The sequence below is a fragment of the Bos taurus genome, chromosome 19, assembly GCF_002263795.3.
Source record: "Bos taurus isolate L1 Dominette 01449 registration number 42190680 breed Hereford chromosome 19, ARS-UCD2.0, whole genome shotgun sequence".
NCBI lineage: Eukaryota > Metazoa > Chordata > Mammalia > Artiodactyla > Bovidae > Bos > Bos taurus.
Genome location: NC_037346.1, coordinates 50,097,470 through 50,122,185, shown reverse-complemented (window position 1 = coordinate 50,122,185; position 24,716 = coordinate 50,097,470). Strand labels below are relative to the sequence as shown.

General features: G+C 50.4%; 1 protein-coding gene and 2 non-coding genes across 3 annotated transcripts; 1 reads left to right on the top strand and 2 right to left on the bottom strand.

Annotated features, from left to right (window-relative positions):
• The first annotated feature begins 3,900 nt into the window (after window positions 1–3,900).
• On the top strand, window positions 3,901–21,874 carry NARF (nuclear prelamin A recognition factor). Its single transcript, NM_001435070.1, has 11 exons — window positions 3,901–4,013; window positions 4,934–5,014; window positions 7,894–8,037; window positions 10,401–10,533; window positions 12,883–13,017; window positions 16,840–16,958; window positions 17,523–17,652; window positions 17,832–17,895; window positions 18,739–18,876; window positions 19,153–19,310; window positions 20,196–21,874. Exons 1-11 carry the CDS (start codon window positions 3,987–3,989, stop codon window positions 20,435–20,437), a joined length of 1,371 nt encoding a protein of 456 aa, NP_001421999.1. The 5' UTR covers window positions 3,901–3,986; the 3' UTR covers window positions 20,438–21,874.
• A 2,179-nt stretch (window positions 21,875–24,053) lies between these two features.
• Window positions 24,054–24,125, bottom strand: TRNAQ-UUG (transfer RNA glutamine (anticodon UUG)). Its single transcript has one exon. It is a non-coding gene; the product is annotated as a tRNA-Gln (tRNA).
• A 231-nt stretch (window positions 24,126–24,356) lies between these two features.
• On the bottom strand, window positions 24,357–24,428 carry TRNAM-CAU (transfer RNA methionine (anticodon CAU)). The gene has a single exon. It is a non-coding gene; the product is annotated as a tRNA-Met (tRNA).
• Between the last annotated feature and the right edge of the window lie 288 nt (window positions 24,429–24,716).

Below are 24,716 nucleotides of genomic sequence, written 5' to 3'. Positions count from 1 at the left end.
CCTCCACCACACAGCCACTGCCTGCATCAGTGGCCTCCAAACTGGGACAGTCAAGATGATCTATAGTGTGCTGGAAGAACATACTAGAGCTTGTATTCCTACTTATTTTATCTTTTTATGTCTATTCTCATGTGTCCTATAATTTACATAAGATTTATACACAGTGTATAAAGAAATATACACACATGGGCATGCCTAACCCTAGATGTTTTACCAATATAGGCACGATGTCAAAAATTGGGGGATGACTTTTCTATTTCACCAGTCTCGATGTACTCTCTGCCTGTGGTTCAGAATCACCTGGTGGGGCTGTTGAAACACAGACCATTGGACCTGTTCAGCAATGGATGGGGCTTGAAATGTACTCATGCTAGTGCCTGCTGCTCTGGGAACCACACCCAGAGAATTTAAGCTCTGAGCTGTAACAAAAGTAGGTTCTGCCTGAATGTGGCAGGTTCCCTGATCTGATGCCTCATCCCACATTCCATTTCCTTGAAATGCCTTCTGAGGTAAAATCACATGCCATCTTGAAGGTCTATTTGAATTGCTTAGCACCTCCTTTAAGTTCTCTCTGCTTGTGATCTTAATTCCTTAGAATTTAAGGAGAACTGAATTGATACCCAGAAAATTCCACTTTGCATTGCAGTCCTTGACATAATTTAATCTTTTGTACCAGAGGACAAGCCATTTAAAAATGAAGCCTACACTGGCTTTCTATTAATGTTAAGTGAAAGAACAAATGATGGCTGATTTGATTAAAACCCTGCTGAATACAGGTAAGAGCAAAAGACTGGAAATAAATACAAAATCCATAAATAGGGGACTGAGTGAATAAAATCTATACATTTTTTCCAGTTATCAATTGTTTTAAATTCAAACTGCATTGCCCATTCTATGAAAATGCATCTGAGCCCTTTTTTCTGTGCTCTCTGGCATGATGTTAAGCTTTGTCAATGGAAGGTGTTGGAGACACTTCAAGAGGAAGAGTTTTTCTTCTCGGTCTGGTTCTGTTGTCCTGGATCCACAGTGCACAAGGTTTCTCTAGTGTTCAGCTCTTACAGTACACACTGGCCAGCTGTACCCAGTATCCTCCACCTTCCCCAGCAACCCATTAAGTGGTCTTGTAGCAGAGTGCCTCCAGTGAGATTGATGTCAGGTCTAAAGTAAGAATTGTACAAGGAAATGTATCAAAAAGGAGAGAGACTATTAGTGTTGTCAGAAGAATTCAACAGAATAACCAAATAGTGGATAAGAGAAATTTCTCATTATGGAAGCAGTCCTGCTAATAAATAAAGAAATGATAGTATTAAAACATCAACCTAATGAAACTAGGCCATCTCATCAATGGTTGAAAATTAACATCACAAAAGGACAGGCACTAGAACTGCCTGATGGGATTTCACAATACCACCTAGGAAGTAGTCTTTCCCTGGAATTTCCCTGGCAGTCCAATGGGTTGAGACTGTGCTCCCAATAAAGGGGATACAAGTTTGATCCTGGTCCAGGAACTAAGATCCTGCTACACTTTACTGAAAATTCAGAACAAGGATATGCTGAGGAACTCCACATGGATGCAGTCAGCAATTGCTGAAAACCCTGCAGTCAAACAATCTGAGAAGTGAAATTGCTCAGTCGTGTAGACTCTTTGCGATCCTATGGACTGTAGCCTACCAAGCTCCTCCATCCGTGGAGCAACCTGATTTAACAATGATATGCAAGGAGAGATAGGAGTATGTGAATGGAACCTGCGGATTTAACAAACCCCCAAAACTTTAGAACTGGGAACTCACTATACAATATTTAACTAAGTGAGACTAATTTTATTTTTAGAAACAAAATTTTTGTAAGAGAAACACACAAACCAATTGAAATACAGACTAATAAAACATTGAACCTTATTTAGATCCAGATTGAAACTAAAATGAAGAGACCTTTGGGGAAACCTGGACACTAACTACACACAGCCCACCAGGCTTCTATGTTCATGGAATTCTCCAGGCAAGAATACTGAAATGGGTAGCCACTCCCTTTTCCAGGGGATTCCCTGATAGCTCAGTTGGTAAAGAATCTGCCTGCAATCTAGGAAACCCCGGTTTGATTCCTGGATCGGGAAGATCTGCTGGAGAAGGGATAGGCTACCCACTCCAGTATTCTTGGGCTTCCCTTGTAGCTCAGCTGATAAAGAATCCCCCTGCAATGTGGGAGACCTGGGTTCAATCCCTGGGTTGGGAAGATCCCTTGGAGAAGGGAAAGGCTACCCATTCCAGTAATCTGGCCTGGAGATTTCCATGGATTGTGTATAATCCATGGTGTCACAAAGAGTCGGACAGGACTGAGCGACTTTCACTTTCTTCCCCTTCTCCAGGGGATCATCCCAACCCAGTGATAGAACCCAGGGGTCTCCTTCATTGCAGGTGGATTCTTTACCATCTGAGCCACCTGGGAAACCCCTTGATGAAATTAAGTAATTGTAACTTGCCTTTTCCACACATGATGATATTGCATTATAGTTTTAAAACATTAACAAAATATAAGTGACAACCTAAATTCTTTTATTTAAGGTGATAACTGAAAATGTTTTCTTTTTTAAGTAATTAATTTGGCTGTCTTGGGTCTTAGTTGTGGCATCCAGGATCTTTCCTTGAGTCACAAAGACTCCCCAGTTGCGGTGCATGGACTTCAGTCGTTGGGGCACTTGGGCTTAGTTCCCTGACCAAGGACGGAGCCAGCACCCACTGCACTACCAGACAGATTCTTAACCACCCAAACCACCACGGAAGTCCCTTGAAAATGTTTTCCAAGAGGAGGTGCTGACATAGATTTGAATAATACAATATATTAATCTGACAGCCAGATAGGACCTCCTGAATTTAACTGACAGCAGGTTGTAAAAGAGCGTATGCACCAAAAACTATAATTAAAAAAAAAAAGTTTTAAAGGGGAATATTTTAAGGTTTTGAGACTTGGAATACTCTCAAATGTTTTGCTGACCTGTGACCCCACCCCCAGGTGAGGAGGGAGAAATGTCCATTCCTGAGATTCCCCTGATAGAGACACCCCAGTGCTTTATTTTCCGGAAAGGCGCAGTTCTCATTTCCGATGGTGCTGGGATGACCATGCACTAACTACATAAAATGTTACCAGGGGACAAAGCTCAACGTCATCATTTGGTCCCGCATCCACCTTGATTTGCTAGAGGTAGCGTAGGAGAAGGAAATGGCAACTCACTCCAGTGTTCTTGCCCGGAGAATCCCAGGGACGGGGGAGCCTGGTGGGCTGCCGTCTCTGGGGTCACACAGAGTCGGACACGACTGAAGCGACTTAGCAGCAGCAGCAGCGTAGGACCCAGGTTTGGCGACCTACGCTTCACACGTTCCTCGCGCTCCCGACGGCGCCACCCGCTCCTGACGGCGCCACGTGCTCCCGGCCCGCCGCGCGTGCGTACTGCCTCCGCGCCGGACATACGTGACGCGCCTCGGGGCGGAAATGGCGGCGGACCGGGGCGGCGCCGTCTCTACCAGTCTAAACCTGGAAGGTGGTGCGGGCCTGACGCTGAGCTGACGCACCAGAACGTCCCGGTAACGATCTCGGCCCGCCCCCTGGGGTCCGTCAGCTAGGCTGCTCAGAGCCGCAGCCAGACTCACACGCCGCGGAAACCTTCGGCCACGGCCTCCGCAAGGTCCCGACGGGGCGGGCCAAGCTCCGCCCCTGCGCGCTCCGACTGGCTCTAGGTCCCGATTTGCCCCTTTCCCGCGTTGTCATTGGCCTAGGCAGAGCCCAGTAGCGTGGAGCCGCACCGCTCTCTCCGCGCTCCTATTGGTTCAGGGTTGTAGCGCATCCGCTCCCAGAGCTTTCATTGGTCGAGCCGAGCCACTAGGGGTAGGGCAGCTCTGGAGCGACGACAACAAAGGGCGGCAGGCGGCGGTGACCGCGTCTCCCGGTGCTCTCCTCAGGCTGCGCACCCGGACCTGCCCGCCTGGCTCCAGATGAAGTGTGAGCACTGCACGCGGAAGGTGGGCTCCACGCTTTTGGTCCGGGGCCGGGCTGGGGGCAGGGCCCGGGGCGCGGAGGAGCCTGAGCTCGCGGAGCCCGGAGCCTTGGGGGTGTCAGGAGCTTGGCAGCTCCAAGCGCCTCTGCCTCCCTGTCAGAACCTCTGGGCGCTGGCCCGCAGCTCGACTTTTCCGGGGGTGGAGGCGGCTGAGGGTGGGCCACCAACGCGTCCGGTTCCTGTTCCGTGTCCTGGAGGCGGCAGTAATGTCGGGGCGCAGATACAGCCTTTCAAAGTACCTTAGAAGCCAAAAGCCGCGAGAAAAGCCTACCAACATCAGCGACCAGTCCACAGTCGTTGCAGACACCGTCCTTGGTGTGAATGAGGGACACGGTGATCAAAAGTGATTTTAGGGGATTTTATGCCACCTAAAAACTTTCGTGTTTGACAGCAACGAAAACGATACAGAAGTGCAAGAAGGAAACGGGCTGGGCCTCCTGCCACCTGAGTAACCATAGTAACTGTGATAGCCTTATCCACTTGTTTCTACGCTGTAATGCACAGGGAGTTGTCTGTTGGTTTTTTTCAAAATTCGATCCTATCATATTGTTCCATCACTTGCTCTTTCTCTCACTTAATGTTATGCAAGAGATACATTTTCTGAGCAATACACACAGTCCTAATTTGTTGTATTCTAAATATACACGCGTCCAGGTGGTCGGGCACCAATTTACCTGTCATGAGAGACCACATTGCTTCTAGTTTTCATTTCCTGCGAACCGTGCACATACAGAGATGTGTATGGGTGTGTTTGTGTGCCCACAATTATAAGTGCTTCTATTTCTGTAGAAAAGATTTCTAGATATGAAATGAATTCATCAGGTAGTATATACAGTTTTCTTAGATTAAAAGTTGTTCTTTTATATGTGCCTTTGCCTTTTCAAGGAATGTAGTAAAAAAACAAAAACCGATGACCAAGAGAATGCATCAGTCGATGTACCAAGTCCAGCCCAGGAGAATGGAGAGGCAAGTAGTTTTTCAGTTTTTGTGTCAACCTGCAGTAAACAGCTGCTGCTGTTTTTCTCCTCTTTGGGGGCTCATGTCACCAGGTACATCTTTGCTTCAAGAAAAAAAATAAGAAATGAAGGGGCCAAAAAACCCCTGCTAGGGGCCAAACATGCGGGTTAGTCAGTTGGAGGCACACGATCTTCAAGGTAAGAACATTTTCTTCTCAGAGTACACCAAGCCAAAGCATACCATGTTAGGAACAAGGCAAAATGTCATCCTTGGCTGTTTTTTTAGAAATAGTTTTGTAACATTTAAACCTCTGGTTTTCTGGGTTTTTTTTTTTTTTTTAAGTGAAAAGACAGGGCTTTAGGTAGGATTTTATAAAATAATTTGGATTTCATGATTCTGTAAGTTTTATTTTTCTACTGGTTTCTTCTCTAAGTTCTTGAGTTTTTAAGTTTTTCTTAGCTAGTAGCGATGGTTTACATTTATTGGACACATACTCTGAGCTAGGCAGTCGAGAAAGTGCTTTGTACATGTGATCTCATGCCGTGCCTAGAATGAGCATTTCAGGTAAGCCCTACAGTTGTCTCCACTTTACAGAAGGGGACGCAGTGCTGGGAGGTTAAGGTTCCTTCTTCCCTTAAAAAGTTCTGGTCCCAGTTTTAGAAAGGGAGAATTGGCAACATTGGAGAAGCAAGCAGCAGGTGTCCTCTTTAGTCTAGTGGTTCCCAATACAACATTGAGTCAGACAGGCATTGGTCTGGTCCTCTTGTGTACCAGCTCTGCTCTGTGCTCTGGTGAATGTAGGGCTTAGTGAGCAGTAGGGGATAAGACAAGCACCCGGGACACTGAGGCAGAAGAGAGGCAGGGAGCACCGAGGGCTCTGCAGCCTCAGAGCAGCTGGCCCGGGGCCTCCCATGCCTGCACTCTGTCCGCACTACCTTGGACAGACATCTCACCCTGGGAGCCCCAGTTTCCTTATCAGTGACATGGGGAGTTGGGTTACTTCTCTCCGAGGGCCATGGTGGCCAGGAGATAATGTGTGTACATAGCTTCAGTGGGCATCCCTCCAGCACAGTGGGCGGACTCCCTGACAGGATGAACAGGTCAGGAAGGTGACTACTGGAGTGGGCCCTGAGGGTGATGAGACCTGAAGGTGGTGGGTGTGGGAATAGGGTGAAGGCGCACCAGGCACGGGAAGGTGTGAAAGGTAAGGAGACAGATCGGGCACATGTCTTAGGGCTGGTGGCTTAAGCTGGCTAGAGTCGGGGAAGAATAGGAAGGAAGCTACTTGGGAGGCCAAGGGTGGTGGGCCTGTATGGGCCAGCCAGAGTGGCGGAAGCAGGAAAGGGGGAGCAGCACAGGGAGCAGAGTGCAGTTTGAGCTGCATGGACACTGCAGGATGTCAGACTGGATATTGGGAGGGAGAGAATTTCCTAGAGGCAGAGATTGGAGGGGTTGAGTGGGGGCCTGATAACTGCTCTGAGAAGTGTGGCTAATTGGAGAGAAGGAGAGATGGACAGGCTTCTGCAGAAAATGCCCACGATTAGAACGGAACAAGAGAAAGGAAGGACTGTGACAGGCGGGAAGGAACCAGACCTGGCCCATGAGGGGCTCTAGGAGGATGAGCATGGGGTGTGGCTAGCAGGCCGAGAGGAAGCCCTGCTTCCCCTGGCAGCTCAGAGTGTTGTCCTGGGCACCTCTACAGGGCCAGCGGAGGCAGAACTCTCAGTGCAGCTCAACAGCGTCTATTAGACGCCGGCTGTGTGCCAGGGCACGTGCTTCAGACCCTTGGAGCAGCCGCTCTGGCCCCACCTCAGGGCTTGTTAGAAGGGCAGACTCTTGCCTCCCATCCATACCTCATGAATTAGCATCTACAGCATAACAAGGTCCCAGAGTGAGCACTGCACAGTGACACAGGCCCCTGGGGAGGAGGGAGGTGGCAGCGTGCATTCCTGTTCGGCACTGCTGTGGACAGGAGGGCCAGCCTACCGCCCGAGTCCTCGCTTACCAAATCGTGTTTGAAAGAGCAATGTACAGCAACCGTCAGATTTCATTAATTTGTTGCGATGGCTCTAACGGGCTTCAGAATATTCGTATGTTCATCCACCACATATTTATCAAGCGCCTTCTGTATACAGGGGATGTCAGAGAACAGAAGGGCATGAGACAAGGTTCCTCCCTCAGAGCTTGTGTTTCAGGGAAAAGAGCCACCACATAGGTGCCAGGGGGTGCTCAGAGCTGTTCTGGCAGGTGTCCATGAGGGTCTGAGGGTGAACCAGGCTCTCTAGGGAGCGTTTCCCTCAGGGAGACTCAGGGCAAGGAGGGCCAGGGTGACTGGAAGTTCGAGTGGGGAGAGTGATGGGGAAGGGGACCTCCAGCAGCATGGTGTGGCTTGTCTTCTGGTGGACCTCAGCCCAGGGGAGTGGGCTGCAGGGAGCGAGGGCGCAGGTGCAGTCAGGGGAAGACAAAGCAGCCGAGGGTTGTCATCTTGGTGTCCAGGGGAACAGAGTCACTGAGATGTGAGTTTGAATGTTCCAACTCAGACTTGGATGACGTGACAACCCTGATGCCCACAGGTCAGCACTGAGCTATGCCAGTTCTAAGCCTGTCAGGGAGGCTTCTGAGGAGAGTCCAAGGACTAAGCGAGCTCATCGGGGAGTACAGAGCAGGCCCACGCAGGAGCCCCCAGAGGCAGCAGGGAGGGCTGTGGGGGCAGGAGAAGCTGCATTTGATGGTGCCGGTCCACTCCCCACACATTGCCATCTGTGGGACCCTCAGAGAATTTGTGGCAGTTTTCTGTATTATGCGTGTGCTGTTACTTTCCCTCAAGAAGCCAGTATTAAAGAGTTCTGTTAAAGAATCAGACCATAACATCATCTTTTCTTTCACAGAAGGGAGAATTCCATAAATTGGCTGATGCCAAGATATTTCTGAGTGACTGCCTGGCCTGTGACAGCTGTGTGTCTGCGGAGGAAGGAATCCAGGTTTCCCAGCAGAACGCCAAGGACTTCTTCCAAGTTCTGAACCTTAACAAGGTATGGCATCCCGGGCGCTCACTGGCACCAGAGGTGGCTGGAGGTCAAGGTGAGGCGTGAAGCCTCTGCTGGGACTTAGGGAGCGCATCTTGGCCCTGGCTTGTGTCCCCTGTGATAGCTGACCCTCTCCACAGCCTCTCCCTGTCAACAAAACCCCACCCACAGTCACACTGCCTCACTGATGTGGGCAGCAACTGTGGCTGGCACCACCAGCCAGGCTCCCCTGGCTCGGGGGAGGCCTCCGCGTGCTTGGTCATGGGATGGCGTGGCAGCCGAGCTGCTGCTCCTCTGCCTCTGGGGCTTTCTCAGAGGTTAGGGCCACAGTCCTTCAGCCCATTCCTGCAGACCCCTATACAGATGAACTATCCGTTCCTGGGTGAAGACAGGTGAAAGGGAAAGACGGAGAGACGGAGGCAGATGAGGCTGAAAAGCGTGTCTTGGTTTGCCCTCAGTCTGACCTGGTGAGCCGCCCTCACAGCTGTTTTCCAGAAAGTGTTTGTACGGGCTCTGAACACAGTGCTGGGTGCTCTGGCCCATGTGGCAGTGCAGGTACCACGTGAGGCCCAGGTTGCTTTCTGGGTGTACTGACTGCAAATAACAGATTTCATTCTTTCCAACCTGTATACATTTTATTTTTTCTGATGGTATGGTCTAGTACCTTTGGATCAACCTGAAATTACATTGGTGGTAAAAATAATACCACCACTATCTTGTTTCCGATTTCAGTGGGAATGCTGGTGAAGTTTTACTATTAAATAGATTTTTGCATAATCTTTTACTATTAAAGAGATGTAGATACTCACACCAATCAGCATATCAGCTATAGAAAATGGATACCCAAGTCAAACTAGACTAAAAAGGAAATGCTTAGTTATTTCATGAAACTGAAAGCTTAGGAATGGAAGAGGTTCTGAGTTTGGCTGAGTCAGTCATTCAAGGCTGCCACAGGAAAAAGCAGTTCCTATTTCTCTGCTGGCCGTGGGGCTCTGGGGTTCCTGAGCTCTGGGGCTCAGGCTGACCTCTTCGTCACAGATCAGCTCCCTCAGAGGATGTGAAATTTAAGTGAGAATGAAGTGAGGGGTGAGCCCTTGAAATTCCCTGGGCAGGGTGTCAGACAGAGGGACTGGAATTGCCGAGTGTGACTGCTGAAGCTGGGGACAGACCACCCTCTGTCCTTCCCCCTTCATTAGCATTTGAAATTTATACTCTCTTTCCTGCTTCCAAATTTACATTAGGATGCTCTTGGTCACAAACCACAGAAACCGTGCCTGGCTGATTTGGGCATCATAGGAACTTGTCAGGGAGCTGGAGGTCAGTGTATGCCAGGTTGGTGCCCTGATGGCCGTGTCGGTGTGGGCTTCCCAGGCATCACGTGAAGGTGGGAGGGGACCATCACGTGAATCCAGAGGGGACAGGCAGCCTCAGCATTGTCTCACCTGAGCTGCTAGGCAGGGGCAGGCAGACCGGACCAGACTGTCCTGTCTGTGGCCAGTCCATAGGTAGATTGCAGTGGATGGTAGCCACTGAACACTGCTGTCCAAGTTTCCACTTTTCCTAATGTGCAGGTGGTGTCTGACCTGAACACCCTCTGTCATGATAATCCTGCATCTTCTGTCTGACCCCAGGCCAGGGGATCCCACTGCTGACTTTCTAATGCCTGACATGCTCGCTCACACTGCTCCCCAAGGTTGCATCCTGCATGTCCGTAATGAGTCAGCACGCCTCTGAACTCAATCTGTTCATATTTTTCTAGGGATTTCTTGAACTGCCAGCATCTGGTTTTGGTTTCAGGGTGTTGATAGGCTGGTTTCACATTTGTTTGTTTGGTATTTATTAGAAGAATTCATAGAAGATGAGAATTATCTATGACTTAAAATTTTGCTAAAATTTACCACTAAGTGACCTGGGCTTGAGGCCTCTTGTGGACAGACCTCGGGGCCCCATTTTTATGTAACTTCATTGTTATGGATCGTTTCAGTTATTTATGTACCTATAAATAATAAGTGTATTTTTATTTTTCCTTTTAAGTGTATTTGTTTTATCAAGATATTTGCATTTATATGTAATATTGATGTATATATTCAGTATTTCTGATTTAACATTGTTCTTAAAATTGACAAAATCTCTTGGGATGTCTCATTTTTCATTCTAATTTTTTTCTCCTTTTTCCTCAATTGTGCTTGCCAGTATCCTGTGTATTTTATTAGTCTTTCAGACTAATTCAGACTAATTTCAGACTAATTCAGACTAATTCTTTCAGATTGGGCATCTGTTACACTCTGTTGTAGACTTTTCATACAAGTGTCTTACTTTCACTCCCTTGTCATCACCACATACACGGTGTTCCTCTCTGTTTCTCCTAGAAATGTGATACCTCGGAGCACAAGGTGCTGGCAGTGTCCCTGTGTCCTCAGTCTTTGCCTTATTTTGCTGCTAAATTCAGCCTCAGTGTGACTGATGCATCCAGAAGGCTCTGTGGTTTCCTCAAAAGTCTTGGTGAGCTGCCTTTTGATATTATTTATAGCAAATAAATTTGGTATAATTCGAATTTATAACTTGAGTTTTTATCTGCCCTTTTTATCTCTAGAGTTCAATTTTCAAGGGCACAGGATAGATAAGAACTTCCTTGAGAATCTTGTGGAACGTAAGAGGACCATGCCTCTGATCCACGTATGGTAGGCAGGTGTCACTTACCCCCTTGCCATGCAGATGGGTGTTGTCTTACGGCCGGCGCTGGCCCCTCTGGGGACAGCAAATGACTGTCTTAGGGCACGTAGCTGGGGACACCTGGGACCCACACTTGCCCAGCAGTGTCGAGTTGCTCGGCTCACAGGGGTTACAGTTATCTGATGGAGGATCACGTCTGCCGTGACTGGCGTCTGATTTCCCAGGAAGCTCTGAAGAGCAGAGCAGGAAGGGAATGGACTGTGTTCCTTGTGTGAAGAGTGAAAGCTAGTCATTTCAGTACCTGAGGACGCAAATGTGAATGAGTACTAGAGTAACACTGCCTCATAAAGAGCGGTAAGGTTGCTTCTGTCTAGTCTGTCACGTCACACTCTAACTTCCCCCCCAAATTAAAGTGTCCTGCAGGGAGGCTCTGAAGAGGAAAACTTGAGCTGTTTGCCAAGTAAGAGTTTTAGTTGTTCCTCAATGGCTTTTTAAAGATGTAAATACATGAGGTTAGCAGTAAGATGACCCGTAGACTAAACGTCCTCGCAGCAGCCTGCCTGCCTCGCTGCTGCATGTTGCCTTCTGTGCAGAGCTATTTCTTGGTGCACGGCATGCCACAACCAGCACTACAGCCGCAGCTGCAGACGAGGACTCCCTAAGTCAGCCTTCACGCTTCTAATCTTAAAAGCCTAAGCTTAGCTGAGTTTTACCAAAGATCAGAGTTTTAAAATGCTCTGCCTTCTCATAGTGAAAGGCCCTATTTTGGAGGGGGGAGATTTTTTTTTTAATAGTTGGATGTTATATGTTAATAAAATATATCCACAGTGAAACTGACTTTTTTTAAGGTAACTCTTTAACTTGATATAATATTTCTTTTTAAGAATAACTGGCTGCTCTTAAGGTTTAGACTGGTTGCAGATATTAAAACTATTTGCTCTATTTACTGTAATTATTTAAAGCATATTTTTTTGTCTGAGGCTTATTTTCCAATATTAAGAACTCATTTGTAGCAACATAAATGAACTTGGTGGGTATGATACCACCATATGAAATGAGTCAGACAGAGAAAGACAAATACTGTATGATATCTGTTACAAGTAGAATCTAAAGAAAAATACAACAAGCTTGTGAGTATAACAAAACGGACAAAGACAGATGTAGAGTACAAACTAGTGGTTACCAGTGGGCAGAGTGGAGGGGCGTGACAGAGGTGGTGGATTAAGAGGTACAAGCTTTTAGGTATAAAATAAGCTACAGGGATATATTGTACAACACAGGGAATATAGCAAAAAAAAAAAAAAAAAATTGGGGGGGCCGCGCCATGAGACCTGCAGGATCTTATTCCCTGACAAGGGATCACAGCTGGGCAGCAGCAGTGAAAGCGCCAAGCCCTAACCACTGGACAACCAGGGAACGCCCTATAGCAAATATTTTATAATAACTATAAATGCAGCGTAACTTTGAAAAATTGTGAACCACTGCTTTGCCCATCTGTACCTTATACTGTATATCAACTGTAGTTTAAAAATAAAGAAGCATACATTTATCAAGAAAAAGACAAGTTAGAAATTTCCCTGGTGGTCCAGTGGTTACGAATCCGCCTTGCAGTGCAGGGGACTCAGGAGCGATCCCTGCGCAGGGAACTGAGACCACATGTGCCTCAGAGTAATTAAGCCCGTGCGTGCAACTGCTGAAGCCCATGCATGTGCCCTGGAGCCCTCGATCAGCAACTACTGAGCTGGTGCAGCACAACTAGTGAAAAAGAAAGAGAAGTTAGAACTCAACATAGTAATTAATCAAGACCATTGTAAAGCTATGCTCAGCCAGTGTCCTCATTTATTTATTTTAGAGCTATCAAAGACTGTTACAGACTGGAGTTTAATTTAGCCAGTGAATTGGAAGAATGATACCCTGTAAAATTACATTAATTTATGTATGGAATATGGCAAGGTGTCTGTAACTATAGATGTAAAGGGAAAAGAAGAAACAGGAGAATATATGCTTTATTGTGAAAAGTGATACGTGCTGTTGTTTGAGAGAGCAAAGGGCATCGTCCTGCACTTGGGCATCTAGCTATGTCTGTGGAGTCTGCCTTTTCAGTTTGTCTTCGAGGCGAACTGAGGGTCGATCTCACATTCTGTGATGTGGAGCCCAACACGCCTCTCTTCCCCACAGGGGTGCATTATGTCTTTGATACAACGATCGCTGCAGATTTCAGCATCCTGGAGAGTCAGAAAGAGTTTGTGCGTCGATTCCGCCAGCACAATGAGGAAGAGCCTGCGTTACCCATGCTGACCTCTGCCTGTCCTGGTGAGCATGGGGCTGCTGCTGGGTCTGCAGGGGCCTGATGCACCTTTTCTCGTCAGTCTGAGTCTGGGGGCAGGCCTGGGCAATGGGTGAGGTCAGGGGCAGCGGGTCTTGGAGAGGAGTTTGGGCCTTGAGTAGTTTTATGTTGACCAACATATTTATTAATTCTGGGTGATTTAGTGGGGAGACCTGACAGCTGAGTATTAATTGCTTACCTTCATTTATGCATATTTCTGAGACAAACATATCATATGTTAAAGGAGAATAAATCTCTTTTCAAAGTATGATGTGTTTCACACATCCAAACAATTATAGGTAATATGGTGAACACCCATGGATCCTTTACCAGCTTAAATAGAAATTACATAATAAAAAATATTACTTTACATTAATACTAGATTCTGTCTTGGAACACTTTTTAAACAAATCTTTAATTATTATATAGAGCCTGATATCTGAGGTACAGAAATTTTATCACAGGTTTTTTAATTCTGAAAAAATAGAAGGTTTTGGAATAAGAAAATTCTAAAGATGATAAGGGAAGGAAGGCTGTGCTATACTGGTAAGTAACATTTAGTGAAAAATTATTTCTAAATCAATCAGGTCTATGAGAGTTGTGGTCTACTTAATCTTGGGGTTTTGTTCACATTTCCATTCTCAGTTTATCCCTCCCGGTTCCAGATTTTTCTAGCATTTTATATGTCACTCATCAGTCATTGGGATTATGAGTTAGTAAGATGGAATGTTGATATATGGTTGCTTAGAATTTGGAAATACTTTCCATCCACTTGTAAAACCATGGAGAGGAAACTTGCCATCTGTCTAAGAAGCACGTGGATCGACTCATTAACTGAGCATGTTTTTCAGTGGCCCACAGGCTGGCAGGAGGTGCTCAGCATCAGGTGGGGCTTATCCTTCTGGAAAGATAAGCCCCAGGGGGATGCTCCCACTTCTCCAGGCATGTCAGGCAGTGACTGTATCAGGGTCTACGCAGAAACTGACTAAAAGCACACTTTGCTGGGCCATGGTGTCCACCTTTGTGTTTATGTCCTTGTAGGTGTTTGCACAGCTGCTGAGGAGTAGGTTTGCACAGCGGAGGCCTCGGGGAACCACCCAGCTCCCTAGAGGCCTTGCAGTGGTACCCCTGCCTCTGGGGTCCCAGCACCGGCTCCTTGCAGGGCTCTTACTCAATGGCACACACAGCTGGTCACTGTGGCTCAGTCCCACCCACCCAAGAAAGAGGCAGCATAAAATGACCCAAGCTCAGCCTGTGCCCCCAGAGCAGTGGTTCCAGAATTCCCATCCACCTTCCAGTCAGCAGGATCACAGGGATTCCTGTGCTGTCCTGACACCACCCCAGCAGATAGTGATGGATCCCTTACGTGGGCAGCCCTGTTGGATGGCGCCTAAACGGAAGCCTCCACTCCTGGCAGGAACTAGCACCGCTGATGTGGGTAGTAGACAGGTGGTGGATTCTTGTGGAAAGCACGAGCCGCTCTGTCCAAGGAGTGAGGGCAGCGCTGGCGGAGACCTGGGCCACCTGCTGCTGCTGCACACCAGCTGTCCCTGCTCCACCAGCCTGGCATTCGCTGCTTTCAGTGGCCTCCTTGAGCTCTTCAGGGCTCTCAGATGATTAGGCTTTCTCCTCCAGGAACTCTTTGTAGCTAAGCCAGTCGAAGCTGTAACTGTTCAGGCTTATGCCCCCTCTCAAATTCAGGGAGATGAGGTGAGATCTGCTTCGAAACTAACCCTTTTCTAGGATTTGGCCCTGACGTTTTGCTTTCCTATGACAGCTTAGAGAAATTAAAGCAGCATCAAGGTCGGATGATCTGACCTGGTGCAGAATCGGGCTGTTGATGGCCCTGGACTGACTCACTAGCTTCCGCACGCAGGATCCCTGTGCTTCCTCAGACTGCTTGGAGGGCAGCGCATCCTGGCTTTGACAGGGACATCTGGGTGGGCCCTTGCTGCCCACAAGCCGATGGAGTGCCACCTCGCCAGCGCACCTTTGCCTGGTGGGGGTGGGTGGGCGAGGGCGTATTGAGCTGCTCAGCTGTGGACGTGCTCAAGGGCTTTGGGCTTTGTGAGAACCTACCAGGAGCACTCATTGAACTGGAGTGTGGGAAGTAATTTCTCCAATCCAGCAGGGAGAATAGAGAGTGGGCACCTTGTGCCAGGCACTTCTTGGAGCAGGTTTCTTCTCTGCCTTCAGAGAGGGTTTCTGAGAAAAGGTGGCTGGACTGACAGAGCAGGACAAGGGTACCCTGTCCACGCTATGCTGCCACAAAGCTGGACGGCCAGCAGGGCTGACCAGGCCCCAGGCTGGTGCCAGTAGCAAGTTCTGATCAGGGGTACCAGAGCGCTTGCCACTCTGGTCTCGTGCCAGTGCTGTGGATCCTGTGACCTGGTTCTTCCTCCTCATCCCTGTTTGGTCCTCTTTGCTTGCAAGCTAGGAGGTCCCCCAGGGCCCTTGCCACTACCAGCCTGTGTTCTGCCTGATATTGTGCCATGCCTTCACGGCACACAGCCTGCAGCTGGGGTCTGCCTGAGAGCCGAGTGTGCAGGCACCAAGACCAGGGTGCACAGGGGCCTTACAAAGCCAGACCTGTGGTGGGAATGGCCTTGGGCCCCCAAGTGCTCCATGGCCTTTGATAGTTTTCCTTTTTCCTTTTATTTATTTATTTTGGCCATCCCATGCAGTTCCCTGTCCAGGGATTGAACCCAGGGCCCTGACAGTCAGAGCAGTGAGCTCTAACCACTGGACAGCGGGAGAATTGCCTAGTTTTCTGTTTTAACATGAACCATTCCATGCACACGTGCAGAGGCTGGGAACGAGGGGAGCCATCCTCCAGCAGCATCTCTCTGTGGGGCTTCTGCTGGTGACAGTGGACATTCCCTGCGTGTACTCAGGCCGGCAAGCGGGTGATAGCTGTGGTTTGAGTTCAGATGAGATTGTCTGGCTGGTGCCTGCTGCTCCACCCTACAGGAGTGGGCATGGGGAGGTGGGCTGCCCTGGGGATCTGGTGGGCAGCGTGCCTCCAGGTTTGTTCACCATCCCCACCCTTCTCATGAAGCTGTGGTGTACGTGCCAGTCTGTCACCAGACACTCTCATTACCTCACCCAGCGGGAGAAGGGGGCGAGCTGTAGCCCCTGCAGGTTGAGCTGCTGGCTCGGTGGTCCACTGGCCTCTCCATCCTGCGTCCCCTCTGGGACCCATGACAGCAGTGGTGCACTCAGAGGGCATGGTGGGAGTCAGCAGCTCAGGGGAAATGCCCAGGACCACGCTGGGCATGCCGTGGGCACACTGCAGGTTGTGCTGTTCATTGTGTTGCTTGAGGGGGTGTGGGTTTCTCGTATTTCATTGTCCTAAAAGTGGGAAGTTACTGGGTGGTTAAATTCCAATAGATGAGTGACGCTTGGTGGGCCTGGTGGCTGTTGGCCCCTCTCTGAGCTGTGGCTGTCCATCCCGGCTGTGAGAGCAGCTCAGCAGCTGGCAGGGTGGATCTGGAGCCAAGCTGCCCAGGACAGTGCCTCGTAGCTGCTCCTCCAAGCTTGTTCTCAATTTTGGGGAGCCTGCTACCCCCGCTCCTGCCTTTCTCCTGCTCTGTCCTCTCTGATCTGGGGCCGAGGGAGGCACCCATCCCGGGCACCCTCCAGTCTTGTGACACATGCCCCTGGGGTTCCCATGGCCAAGCCTCTGAAGAGAGGCGGTTTGGTGGAGGGAGCCTGTCATGCACGCCTGGGGCGGCCGGAAGATGAGATGTCCCGGCTGTACTCCGGTGGGGCAGCCGTGAGGAGCTGACATGGACCCCTTCCCTCCTCAGGCTGGGTCCGCTATGCTGAGCGGGTGCTGGGTCATCCCGTCACCCCCCACCTCTGCACTGCCAAGTCTCCCCAGCAGATCATGGGATCCCTGGTGAAGGACTACTTTGCCAGACGTCAGGTAAGCTGGCCTTTTCCCCAAGGGCAGCATTCAGGTCAGGCGACAAGCTTCCATGTGAGGACAGGTGCTGACGGAACCGAGGGCGAGCAAGGGAGGGCGGAGGAGGGTCCCCCAGGGGTGTGCACAGTGGTCTTGGGCCCAGGTCCTGATGAGTGAGGGGGGTGCCCAGACACCTAGCTCCAAGACGGTCACTCAGCTGCCAGCTCCTGGTGGTGCCAGCGATTCTGGCTCAGCCGGGACATGGAGAGGGGCAGCCTGGTTACATGGGAAGCGTCTGGAAAGTGTGGGGAAATGGCCAAGCGCTCATTTGCGGCAGCTTGTGGTCACCGTGTGTGATCACTGTGCACTTGGTTCAGGGGAAACAGGCGGCAGGCCTCTCCCTGAGCGTCCGGGCAGTGGGCCTGCAGCACGGCGACACCGTGGGTGGACTTGGGGGCATCGCGGCTCAGGAATGTGGTCTGGGGGGGATGGGGCTTGGACCCAGGAAAGCACCAGGCCCGTTCCGTTCTGGCTGCCTTCTCCCTTCTACACGGCCCCCATCATGGGTGTGCTCTTTCTACACAGAACCTGTCCCCAGACAAGATTTTCCATGTCATCGTGGCACCGTGCTACGACAAGAAGCTGGAGGCCCTTCAGGAAGACGTCCTCACAGCCTCTCGGGGTTCCCGGGGCACTGACTGCGTGCTGACCTCAGGTGAGGGCGCAGCCTCGGGAAAGGCTGCTGGGAGGCCGGCCGGCGCGTGTCCAGAATGAGGGCCTGACAGCCACACCCACACTGGAGACACGTGGAGCTTCCTCCTTCAGAGCAAAGCATAAAGCACACGCGTCCCCGGGGACGCTGCTGGCGTCTTAATGTCCCTTCTTTGCTTGTAGGTGAAATAGCTCAGATGATGGAGCAGAGTGACGTCTCAGTGAGAGAGGCTGCCCTGGACACGCTGTAGGTGCCTCTGCAGGGAGGGGCGCTCTTGCACCTTGGGGGCTTCCAGCATGACCTTGTGACCTCTACCAGGTTATCCCAGGACCTTCCTCCTCCATGAGGCCACCTGCTCTGCTGAGGCACGGGTGTGGTATTGCCCCTGGTGTGGCGGGCTACCTTGTCGCCCCTCTACAACCCTTGGCTCTGAAGAGAGCATGGCCAGTACCATGCTGAGTGGATGCCGTTCAGCCTGTGGTCTGGTGTGGATACCAACACCCTCCTTCCCGACGTCACACCTGGGCCCCTATGGGGTGGAGGCGGCATCCCCACACAGTGGCTCCCTCAGGTCCCTTTGCCCAAGAGCAGCAGCCTGGGTTTCTGCCATCAGCGGTCGCCCCAACCACCAGCCACACTCCTGCTGCATCCTGTGCCCCAGGGCACGGACTTCATGGCAGGTCCTCCAAACAGTGATGTCAGGACCACATGTGGAAGGCGGACTGAGGTCCTTAGAACATAAGCAGCTGGTGTCCTTACGGCCAGAGCCCATGCTTGGGCCTAAGCGGACCCAACAGTCTACCCCTGGCTGGCCACAGATGGTGGCATTCTCTCTTGTGTGCCTCAGATGCCCAGTTCTCATGCTCCGAGTTCTGAGGTTCTCAGGGTTGAGCCTTGACACCTGTGCACTCAGAGGAGTCACTTGGGCAGCGGTGGGCATGCTTGCAGGCTTCTTGTTGGCCAGTGAACTCCAGCACAGAGGAGGTTTTTGCCCAAAGTCTAAGTACTTGTAAAGGGTTTTGCAACCTTGGATCGTAAAACTTGGAGAGTCGGATTTAACTTTTGCCCTCGCTTTTCCTGCCTGGTGAGGTTTGGCGACGTGAAGGAGGAGGAGCTGAGGCGCCACGATGGAGCCGGCTCTGACGGGTACCTGGCACACATCTTCAGACATGCGGCCAAGGAGCTGTTCAATGAGGATGTGGGGGAGGTCACCTACCGGGCCCTGAGGTGCGTGGGGCTGGGGCGGCCTCTGTCCGTCTGCCTGTGTGGTCAGCACTGCCTGTCAGGTATAAACTGTGTAATAGGACCCCCGCCCCCCACAGCCAGCTGCAGGTCTGAGGGGAGATCCTATTTATAGAGTTCACACCGGTCAAGATCGAAAGGCCTTGGATGTGTTAACTCACAGACTTAAATTTTGCTAACATCCCTAACTTAGATTGGAATAGTCCTCCGACCACAGAGGAAGGACCCCGTGGGTCATAGTTTGTATTGTTGATTTCATAGGAACAAAGATTTCCAGGAGGTCACCCTCGAGAAGAGCGGAGAGGTCCTCTTGCGCTTTGCTGCAGCTTATGGCTTTCGAAACATCCAGAACGTGGTCCTAAAGCTGAAGAAGGGCAAGTTCCCATACCACTTTGTGGAGGTTCTTGCCTGTGCTGGCGGTAAGACTCGAGAGGCCAGGCTGAGCTTGGCCCCTCTGAGCCCTGCAGGAAATGAGGGGTGAGATGTGAGGGCCAGAGGGTAGCCATTGGGTGCGGCCAAGGGGTCAGGGGAGAGAGGTTGGGAAATTTGCTGCAAGTTCTTTTAAATGAATTTTTATTTTAGAAATCACATTATCTACACGTTTGAGAATAAGTAGCACAGATGGCGCTAGTGGTAAAGAGCCCACCTGCCAGTGCAGGAGCCGTGAGAGACTCGGGTTCAATCCCTGGGTCAGGAACATCCCCCTGGAGGAGGGCATGGCACCCCACTCCAGTGTTCTTGCCTAGAGAATCCCATGGACAGAGGAACCCGGCGGGCTGCGGTCCATAGTGTCACAAAGAATTAGACATGACTGAAGCGACTTAGCACGCGTGCACACGTATAGCACTAGTATGTAGAAGGCATGTCCTTCATGCAGTCCGAGGTGTTTGGGTTTGGGTCCCGTGTGGCTCATGGGTCCCGGGCCCCCTCCCCGATGCAGCCCACGTGTGGATTCACACACTAAGGCTTTATGCAGACACCAGTGATCTAGCTGTTCATTAATACTTTCTGTGCTCTCCTGGTTTTGATGAATTCCAAGAGAAACTGGAAATCCAGATAGGCGTGCATAGCCATCCAGTTCTAAAAGGTTGCCAAGTAATTTCAGCTTTAGGTAAAAGCATTTCCTGGGTAGTATAAAGAGGAGAGAATAGGAAGCACCTGGGGTTGTGAGCCTGTGCCCGGGGTCTTGGGGCCCAGGCTTTGGCCACAAGACACTGCACACTGCCATCATTGCTCTGCTCTTCCAGAATCGTCTCCCCTTTAAGATGAAAGCAGGGGAAGAGTAAGCTCCCTGTGTTTTTCAGGATGCCTTAATGGCAGAGGCCAAGCCCAGACCGCGGACGGGCGCACAGACAAGGCCCTGCTGCAGAAGATGAAAGGCATCTACGCCGACATCCCCGTGCAGCTCCCGGAGGCCAGCACCCACGTGCAGGAGTTGTACCAGGAGTGGCTGGATGGCACCGACTCCCCCCGTGTCCAGGAAGCCCTGCATACTGCGTACCAGGGCCCAGGGCAGCCCGCTGACAGCCGAGACATCAAGTGGTGAAGATCGAGGAGACTGGGAGGCAGGCCTGTCAGCTGCCTGAGGACAGAGGAGCTACCCTGTGTGGGTATCAGAGACACCTGAAGAAAACAGCTCAGCTTTCCTTTTACCACTTTGGTTTTTCAGAATCCTCTGCTACCCCCATTTGTCAGCAGCCCCCTCCCTCAGTTCGATGTGGTGCTATCTTCGTAATATGTGTGTAATTGGAATATTTTAACAGGAGAGAAGGGTTGCCCCAATCTGAGTTTCCTTTAAGACTAAAAAATTCCAAAGAACAAGAATGGAGACAGACTACTGTCTTTTAGGCTTGAAAAAAAAATCCAAAAAGTGTCCTGTGAAGAGTTAAGACCCCAGAAGTTGTGATTCACATACCTCAGAGATTTGATGTGGAAATGACAGGAAGCAGGCAGGCCGCGGGGGTTGTGGGCCATGGTCTGTGGTCTTCCCAGTTGGCTCTTGTTTTTACAAACCACGTTTTTTATTCCTGAGAATGGTTTTGCCAGAATGTGAATAAACTGCATCCTTTTGGAGTCGGGGAGCTCATATGAATCTGGCTTTTCAGTTTCTCTAGAGAAAAAGTTCTGGCAACAGTGGGCCGTGTTTCTCACTGCCGCAGTGGCCAGATTGCAGTGGCAGCCGCTGCCTGGGACCAGCCCCTCTAACTGCGGGCCTGGCAGGCTCTGGCAGCTTATACCCCACACTCATGCTTTCACATTCAGTCTTTAGGTGAACTCACCTCGAAGCAGAGGGCGGCCTGCGAAGGGTGACAGGTGTTACACATGGAAGGATGGTAGAGGCAGCTGACCTGCTTAGGCCAAACTGGTCAGGAGTCCGCCTGCTCCATTCTTCTCTGGGTGGGATCAGACAGGTGACAGCCATCCTGTCCCCAACCTCAGATGAGGCAGCTTCTCAATGGTCTTGCCTCTCCCCGCCGCCCCCCACCCCACCATCCTCCTCACGTACTGTGGGCCAGGCTCATCCACGTGGCTCCTGACGGGACCCCTGCCCCCACCCCCCAAACCCCCGCCACCTGGCATGTAGTGCTCATGTGAGCTTGCCTTAAAGGTAAACGGAAGAGAACAGTTTTCCCATGAACAGAAAGGGCTAGCAAAGAATTGGAAATTACAGAATCACAAAACCATATCAGGGCTCATCCTGTGAAACGAAGACGTCTGTGGATAGGCCTCCAGTTGATTCTTCAAAGCACTTGAATTTTGTTAACATGGATGGTAGCAGCGTTCTTGGATTCCTCAGTGCTTATGAAGCCTGAGCTGTTAGATTTCCTTCACTGACTCTGTTGTATTGTACCTGTATACCTATTGGGGTTGAAAACTGGATATATTGTGTGAAATTGTATATTTTTTGCTTTCAACCTATGTACAATTAATTGGGTTTCTCTCCTCTGCAGTAACTGATGATGGAATAAACACTTGAGGAGTGTCTGAGTGTGGAGAGTGTGTGAACCAGACACTGACTCCCCAGTCAGGGGCCTGTGTGTGCCCTCCCTCACCAGCACCCCCAGGCGGCCTCCCTCGTGCTTTCAGAGCCAGCACAGCCCCAGAGGGCCATCTTTGCTTGAAGCCTTCTGTGGGCCGGGGATGCCAGGAGTCGTGGTGGGCTCTTCCTGCCTCAAAAGCCACCCCTTCTGGCTAAAACGAAGGCACTCCTTGGCTGGGGGACCGGGTATTCTCACATGTGGTGTCAGGTCCTACCCGCAGCTGACCTTTGGTTATGGGCGCATGGGAGGAAAGGAGGAGGAGGGTTTGTTTTCCTTCATTATAACTCACATCATACGAGCAGTCAGGCAGCCCCACAGTCGGGCTAGGGCGGGGTGTGGGAGCTGTCTGCTAGTGAGCAGTGTGTCCTGGCGTGAGGGGGCGGGTAGACTAGGTCCAGATTTGCACCACACCCAGCAGCTGCCCTCCAGGAGTGCTGCTGCCTGAGTTCTGGTGTCATGGGCACCTCCTGTGGGCTCTGATCATGTTGCGTGTGTGTGTGTGTGTTGGCCATACTGGTAAGTAGCTGCTCTCCTGTGCCCTTGCCCTGGGCCAGTTTTCTCAGAGTCCAGATTTCTCAGCTCCATTTCTGCCTGGCCTCAGCTTGGGCCAGTTGTAGCCAGTATACATGATGGTCCTTCACAGCTCTGCTGAAGTGAGAATTCGAGTTCATGCGCTGCTCACACACCAGTTTGCTGCTGGCCTCGGGTGTGGAGCAAGGGCACTGTCTGTCTAGAGGCTCTTAAGCTCTGCCACTGACTTAAAGGTGTTCTGTGGCCTCCCCTCCTGGCCCAAAGCTGAGCAACAGAAGCCTCTGGACACACCACCTGCAGTGAGACCTCAGGTCTTCACTCACAGTCTAATCAGATGCATTAGGCGAGGGGACTGCAGCTCAGGCAGGCAACTCACATGCTTGAGGCCACTTGGCCACCAAATGTGGGCTTCCACCTCGGGCCCAACTTTGGCACTTAGATGCCACCTCCTTCCACACAGGCACTGGCCTTGCTCCCAATCAGTAACAGCAAGCACAGAGTCTTCCTAAAGCAAGTGAACCCTCAACTCTGATGTTCAGGGACATGGCATCAAATTTGAGCAAAGGCCCCTGGACTTTCTGAATAAGGATAAATCATGTGTTTGGGGATTTTTTTGGGGGGGGGTCTTTGGTGTTTTTGAGTCATAGGTGTACGGTATTGGATAAAGAACCAGGCACTCATTGAAGGCTACTACTTACGAAGCTGTGAAAAGCCTGGCTTTTTAACAGAAAAACAGTATTTTCTTTCCCATGTCCCTGTAAGAAGTGTTCCACATTAGTTTTACGTGGACGTTTCCAAAACCTTGATGAAAGAACTTGTAAGCACAGTTGTAAGGGTGAAGGGTAGTTACTCTTAGTGAGTCATGCAAGTAGTGAATTGTATGAGACACAGCACTAGTATTTCTAAAGCTACACTGAAGCTGCAGAAAACTTGGATTTATTCAAGGAAAAACTATCTTCCTGTCTCCTTGTAAAGACTTGCTTTTAAATCAGATCTATATAGACGTTTCTTACACGTTGCATGAAAAATTTGAGGCATGATGTTCTTCTGTATGACAGTAGCCACCCAGGTGCCCAGTGGGCAGTACCTGAAAGGACCCTTTTATGTGTGTGTATGAAGAGTAAACAGCCTGCGCTGAAAGCTCGTCAGTGGAGAAGGTTAAGTAATTGTCCTGACGTGGGATTCTAGAGATTAGAGTGCATGATGAGCCATCTCAGGACAAGAGTATTCGCTCCTTTGGTCTCTTTTTTATTTTACTTTTTATTTTTTTTGCCACACGGCACAACCTGTGGGATCCTAGTTCGCTAACCAGGGAATCAAACCTGGGCCCTTGGCAGTGAAAATGCAGAGTCCCAGCAGCTGGACTGCTGGGGAACTCCCCTGGTCTCCTTTAAAAAAAAAAAAAAACTGGGCAGGGAGGACATTAAAAAGAACAAAGACATTCCTAATGTGGCTTCTGGGGGAAGGGGAGCACTGGCGATCAGATGGACCAGGGGCTCAGAGTTGCTGCCTGTCCTGGGCCAGATCGTGTCCCCGTGTCCCACTGCCTGGGACACAAGAGGGGAAGACAAAAATGGCCACAGGCAAAACAGGTTCTACCGAGATTTGAACTCGGATCGCTGGATTCAAAGTCCAGAGTGCTAACCATTACACCATAGAACCATATGCCATTATGTCCCCTTGCAGGTCACTCTTGGCCTAAGTGCCCCTGGGATGGGACAAGAGGGGTACACAGTTCCCACTAAGATTTTGACATCTCTGGATTCAGAGTCCAGAGCGCTGATGGTGACGCCATAGAACTAGCTGCCACTCCTGGACACCAGGGTCCACAGCCCAACCTAGTCCCACAGCTGGGGACCCAAAAGCTATAGAGCAGGCAAAAATGTGAGCTCATAGCAGAGGATGGTTTCGATCCATCGACCTCTGGGTTATGGGCCCAGCACGCTCCCGCTGCGCCACTCTGCTGTAATGTACTCCTTTCCTGAGTCTGTCTCTGACTACCCCAAGCTTCCCTGGGCACAGATCAGCAGACAAAACCGGACTTGGAGAAGGACCCTCTTGCCAGTGTCCATTTATGAATAAAGTGGATTTTTGCTCTCCCCCTCTCAACTGCTTACCCAGAGAAATTTCTGTCCTTTCTGCTGTTTAGTAAAAGTCAAGCAGCACAATCTTTACCCAGAGTGTCCTTGGACAATGGTAGCAGGATCTCTATTGCAGTGATGCTGGCTGGATCTCGGAAAAAAGCAAAAGCAG

Coding starts and splice junctions, on each gene's coding strand:
- NARF (NM_001435070.1), top strand. CDS start 3,987: ATGAAGTGTGAGCACTGCACGCGGAAG. Junction 13,018..16,839: donor GCTGACCTCTGCCTGTCCTG/GTGAGCATGGGG, acceptor TTCCCTCCTCAG/GCTGGGTCCGCTATGCTGAG. Junction 16,959..17,522: donor ACTACTTTGCCAGACGTCAG/GTAAGCTGGCCT, acceptor CTTTCTACACAG/AACCTGTCCCCAGACAAGAT.